The 6,000-nt window shown below is 50.1% G+C and overlaps 1 protein-coding gene across 2 annotated transcripts in view; it reads right to left on the bottom strand.

The window, feature by feature from the left end:
- Positions 1 to 951, bottom strand: part of Lamtor4 (late endosomal/lysosomal adaptor, MAPK and MTOR activator 4) — a 3,381-nt gene extending 2,430 nt beyond the window's left edge. The window contains exons 1-2 of one of the 2 annotated variants that reach the window (XM_055598691.1): positions 863 to 951; positions 473 to 553 (exon numbers count right to left, since the gene is read on the bottom strand). In XM_055598691.1, the coding sequence (XP_055454666.1) occupies positions 473 to 553; positions 863 to 865 (84 nt within the window). In that variant the 5' untranslated portion in view covers positions 866 to 951. The remainder of the gene's footprint in view (positions 1 to 472; positions 554 to 862) is intronic. The other variant, XM_055598692.1, reaches the window with a different exon arrangement.
- Positions 952 to 6,000: the final 5,049 nt, after the last annotated feature.

Raw genomic sequence — 6,000 nt, 5'->3', positions numbered from 1 at the left:
ACACACACACACACACACACACACACACACACACACACACACACACAGTTTAAAGATATACAAAATAATAACATACTACAAGTGACCAGTCATCAACACACCTGTAACTAATTGTATGGTAAAGCTGGTAAACTCTTTTTTTTGGAGGCAGGGTTTACATGTAGTCCAGGCTGGGGCTGAACTTGATATGCAGCGAAGGATGACCCCGAATTTGTAATCCGCCCGTCCCCACTTTCCGCGCTGGGATTACAGGTTACGGTGTGTCCCACGGTGTTTGTTTGATGCAGGACTGGGGTATGAGCCGAAGGCTCTGGGGTGCTCTGCAGTGACCTCTCCACCGAGTGACATCCCGACCCGTTAGAAACAAACCTCTTTTACACCACCAAACAAGGGACCAGGGATCCGGACATTAACTACGGTGTCTGGGCCGTGCGCCCCAAGGACCCCGCCCCGCCCCGTCTGCTACACGCACCGCCAGCACCGCGCCTTCGCTCAGCACCAGGTAGCCGAGCTGGTCGGGGATCCGCTCCAGCCCCTGCGTCAGTGCGGAAGTCTAGCGGGCGAAGAGGAGGGGGTGAGAAGCTCGGCAGCCCGGGAGCCGCCTCTCCCCGTCCACACCGGACCCCGGGCCCTTCCACCGGCCACGCGCAGCGGCGCCGCTCGCGGCCCTTCCCACGCCAGGCCCCCACGCCCCGCCGCAGGACACCCGGCGCAGGGCCCTCTCCGCCCTCCCGGCCGCCTCCCTCCCATCTCCGGTCCCTTCCGGCCCCAGCGGGACAGGAGGTGACAGCGGAGTTGCCCGCCGTAAGGGGGCAACCGGAGCGCGGGGAACGGGGACGCCCGCGCATGCGTGCGCACTCACCATCGCCGCGGCGGGAGCTGGCGGAGCTCCGTCCCCGATAGGCCGCTTCCGGCTCGGGTCACGTGGCCGCGCCGCCCACTCGCCCGGGCCTGCGCGTGCGTCCTCAGCCCGCCTCGCCCACTGCGCAGCGCCGCTCTCCGGGCACGCTCGGGCGGGGATTGGCCCGGCCGGCGAGGGTGCCCGCAGGGTTCGCGCGTTGGCGGGCGTGGGCGTGGGCGTGGGCGGGACACCCTCCCCCGCGCTGCCGTGTGCGCGTGTGCGCCCGGGGCTGCCGGGGCGTCCCGGCTCGACCCGAAACGAGAAGCTGAGGTCGCATCGGAAACGCTGTTCACGTGCTGATTCTTCTGGGAAGAACTGTGAGTGGGTAAACCGGATCTGGTGTGTTCACACTCCAGCAGATAGCATCAGTGGTCAGTACTACGGGCAGCATGTGATCAATACACGGGAATAACGCCCTGACACACAAGGATACGAGATGGAGAAGGCAGGCTGGGAAGATGGCTCCAGAGACCGCTCAGCCGCTGAAGGTTCAGGTTCGCAGCCGAAAGGCTGGATGGTGGTAAATACCATGACTTGCGTCTATGTAGGATGCTTGGACGTGAGTGATGCCACATGCTTGTAACCCTGCTTCTTGGGAAGCCAAGGCAGAGGGTTGCGAGTTCAAAGCCAGCCTGAGACCCCCGCTACCTACCAAGACCCTGACCAACACACATACACTTCTGAGAGCACATACATGGTTGAGAGGGGGGCAAGAGAAAACGAGGAGGTGGCTGTTAATGAGGGGTTTGGGGGGGGATAAATGGAAGCTTTTTGGAATTTGTATTGAAGAGTGCATTATATCTTTGTGAATGGGATGTCACTGAATTGTATGTACACTTTGAAATAAAAAAAATTAAGATGTGTGAATTATATGTTTCCCTTCACCCCTTTTCAGTACTGAGGAGCAAAGTCAGGGCTTTCAGCATACAGGACTTCAACCCCAGAACAAAACATAGCTCAACAAAGAGAGTCCTCATCCCCAAATCCTCTTGTTTTAGGAGAAGCAGCTGATTCTAGAAAATGCATGTCTAAAAAAATAAAAATAAATTTTAAAAAAAAACAAAAAAAAAAAAACGAGGCAAGGCTGAAGCTTCAGCTCAAAGTTCAAACACTCGCCTAGTGTGCACAGGCCCCAAATCCAATCTTCATGACAAAAACATCGAAGCAGGGCTGGCAAGATGGCTCAGCAGGCAGCTCCAATTGTGAACAGAAACAACCAGGTTGTCTTCTGACTTCCGCAGGTGAGCGTGGCACACGTGGCCACACACATCACGTTAGGCCCAACATGGGCCTAATTTCCAGAAGTAATGAAGAGAACTCAGGAGACCAGATCTCATCAATGCAAAATCGCAAGAGGTTTATTTTAACCATTGCGCAACGGGGTCACCCCTGCCGATCAGCAAAGAGTGGCCCTGGGAGACAAAGGCTTTAGGTTTTTAAAAGACAAAGCGTGGGAATTTTGAGGTTGCAGTTAAGGATTGGATGAGGAAACTAAGATAATTGGTTAGTCTTAGGTGCTCAAGCTTGGCCAGTCCTGCCAAGTGTGGATTCGGCTGCAATTAAAGGCGGGGGTGGTTAGCTCATCCTTGAAGACTGGGGCTGCGGGCTTTTGGCTGGAGGTCTGGTCTACTCAGAAGAAGGATTGAGGCCATCTGGGTTGGTTGCTAAGAAACACTATCTCGAAGACAAGGGTCTGGTCGTTCTTTTTGCGAGTGGTCATTGCTTGCTTGCTTTTTTATATATGTCCTCACAGATAGGGTCACATTCCTCTGTTCTCTGGAAAGGCACTAAGAGGCTTTAGCTTAACCTGGACCTAAAACTCAAAACTATTGGCTTTAGAAGACATACATGTTACAAAGTTAGTCTGAACCTTTCACACACACACATGTACATAGTAAGGTAATAAAAACAAGTAAATTTACAATATAAAACTTTAACTGGATCTTGAGTTCAAGGCTATTTTAAACTAAATAGTTAGGTTGTCTTCCAAGAGCTGGAGGTGGTGGTGCATGACTGTAAACCCAGCACTCAGGTAGGCAGGCAGATTGCTGTGAGTTTGAGGCCAGCCTCGTCTACAAAGCAGGCCCAGGACAGCCAAGGCTACACAGAGAAACCCTGTCTCAAAAAAAAGATTGTCTCAAAAGATTTTTAAATTAGTGGAGGCTGTTCAGAGATGCAAGGCCCTTCCCTGGCCTTAGACACTCGTGATGCTTAGGAATAGCAGGCTTTTTTGAGGCAGGACTTGTATCTTAGGCTGGCCTGAAGCCAAAGGGCAGAGATTCCAGCTGTGTATTGCCAGTGCTGGCTGGGAGCATCGTATCGTTGCATTTATTATACAGAGCACTTTCATCTATACACTTTCATATAAAACTCTCACTCATAACTGCATAATAGCTCCCCCTTAGCTTCCCTGTGGTGCAGAGGACTTCTAATTCAGAACATGGCTGTTCTGAAAAGAGATCACATCCAAAGAGTTTCTAGGTCTGTGATCCGGCTGGAATACAAACACACCTTTAATCCAGGAGACAGGGACAAGCAGATATGAGTTCAAGGCCAGCCTGGTATGGAGCAAGTTTCAGGTAAAGATAAGTTTAGGTCCAGGTATGGTGGTACATGCCTTTAATCCCAAACAATGAAGGTAAAGTTAGTTTGTAAAAGGAAGAACCATGTTTGAAAGTGATGTCTAATTGAATGGCAGAAAAGGTGACAGAATATTTGAAAGAATAGGGTAAGTCCAACTTTCAGGAGAAGAGAGAAAAGTGAAACTACTTTCACTGTAGGAGAAGAGAGAGAAAGAAGGGGGAAGCAAGATTTTTGTTTTTTGCTTTTTGTTTTTTTGGGTTTTTTTTTTTGGGGGGGGGGGGGAGATGGCTGGAATTAGTTTGAGACCAAGCAGAGCAATTCAGAGAATGAGAGAAAGGCCAGATTTTATAAGTCAGCTGGGAGAGGAATTTAAACCAGAAATGCTGAGTTGAACCAGCCAGGCCAGAACTCAGTAAGAACAAGCAAAGGTGAGCTTATTCAGCAATGTGTCTCAGAGGCTAAAAACATTCTAGGCCTCGGTTAGGTTGGATGGAGCTGGAAGCTTCCAGGACCAGCCTAAGTCAGCAGATGTAGGCAGTAAGCCTCACGGACAACAGTCGAAACAGACACATAAAAGTTGCTTTTACAGTGCAGCAGTTCCACGTGCAGAGAAGGAAAAGCACAGAGGTCCAGCCTTGCTTTCAGGCATACAATTGGCCAGTGGTAGAGGTTGTTCCTCAGCTTGACCTTCTCTCCCACCTGGCCTTGTGTTTCAGAGTTGGGTCTATAAAGACATCCTTGTTGACAAGGGGATGTCTGCAGAGTACCTTGTGGGCATGAGGTGACTACAGTTATAAATTTCACTGCATGTGGTCCATGGGCCCCTGGTGGCACAGAAAAGGATGCCAGATCCCTGGGGGTGCTGGGAATCTGTCCCAGGTCCTCTGGAAGAGCAGCCAGTGCTCATAACCATCTCTCCAGCTCCTGGGATGGTTATTATAAAAGATGTGAAGAATGCCAACAAGACTGTGAAGACACGGGATCCTCGTGCCTGCTGAGGACAGCGTAGATTAGCACAGTAGGTATGGAAGGCAGTCTGAAGCTTCCTCAAAAAATAAAAATTAAAAACAAGACCACCATGTGGGATCTGGGGAGACGGCTCAACAGTTAGGAGTCCTTGCTGCTCTCACAGGAGGTCAGTTCCTGGCACCTACATCCAGTGGCTCCCAACCGCCTGTGTAGCCTGCTGTAGGGGGTGGAATCTGGTGCCCTCTTCTGGCCTCCAAGGGCATTGTGCTTACATAACCGTGCACACATAAACATTAAGTAAAAATAAGAAAAGTAAGATATTTAAATTTTTAAAGAAGATATCATGTGATTCATCCATTTTAGTTCTAGGCATACAGCAAAAGGAAATGAAATCGGTATGTTGGACAGATGGGTTTGCTGAATCACCATTTAAAAGAGCTACGATGTAGAACCAGCCTCAACGTCGTCAGCAGATAAAGAAAGAAAGAAAACAAGCCGGGGAGTGGCGGCACACAGCTTTAATCCAAGAACACTCAGGAGGAGAGGCAGACGGATCTCTGAGTTCCAGGCCAGCCTGGTCTACAGAGTGAGTTCCAGGACAGCCTGGTCTACAGAGTGAGTTCCAGGACAGCCAGGGCTACACGGAGAAACCCTGTCTCAAAAAGTAAATAACTAAAAGGACTGAACATATTACTATTAAGACTTAACTGCGAAGGATACCCTAGCATTTGCCACAACACGGGTGACCAGAAATAGTAAAATGAGCCAGATACATGAGGAGTAATATAATCTTTTGAAGTCAAATATACAGATATAGCAGATTTTAAAATAAGTCCCAGATGTTGGTGTGTGGTGTGTCGTGGTTAACTTTACATCAACTTGATGCAAACTAGAGTCATTTGGGAATAGGGACTCTCCACTGAGAAAATGCCTCCCTAAGATTCGCCTGTACAGGCCTGTATTATATTTTCTTGATTAGCATCGATGTGGACGAACCCAGCCTGCTGGGGGCAGTGCCAGCCAAGGCAGGTGCTCCTGGGTGGTGTAAGAAAGCATCCTGCCTAGAACCTCTGCTTGGATGTAGCCCGTGGTAGCTCAGTAACCAATTGGTTTCCCATAGTGAGGGGAACAAGGACTATTTCTTCTAACAGGAACTCAATGGCTGGCTCTTTGACCTCCCCACCCCCTAAGGGAGGAGCAGCCCTGTTAGGCCACAGAGGAGGACTTTGCAGGCAGTCCTGAAGATACCTGATAAAACAGGATCAGATGAATAGGGAGGAGGTCACCCCCTATCAGTGGACTTGGAAAGGGGCAGGGTGGAGAGGAGGGAGGGAGAGTGGGAGTGGGAGGAAATGAGGGGGTGGGATGCAGCTGGGATACAGAGTTAATAAAATGTAACTGATAAGAAAAAATAAAAATTAAAAAAGAAAGCATCCTGAGCAAGCCATGGTGAGAAAGCCATTAAACAGTGTTTCTCCACAGCCTCTGCCTCAGTGCCCACCTCTGGGCACCCGCCCTGACTTCCCTCAGTAATGGACTGTGACCTG

The sequence above is a fragment of the Psammomys obesus genome, unplaced genomic scaffold (assembly GCF_907164565.1).
Source record: "Psammomys obesus unplaced genomic scaffold, mPsaObe1.curated_primary_1811, whole genome shotgun sequence".
Taxonomy (NCBI): domain Eukaryota; kingdom Metazoa; phylum Chordata; class Mammalia; order Rodentia; family Muridae; genus Psammomys; species Psammomys obesus.
The sequence above is the reverse complement of the archived record's forward strand: the minus strand, read 5'-3'. Positions and strand labels throughout refer to the sequence as shown.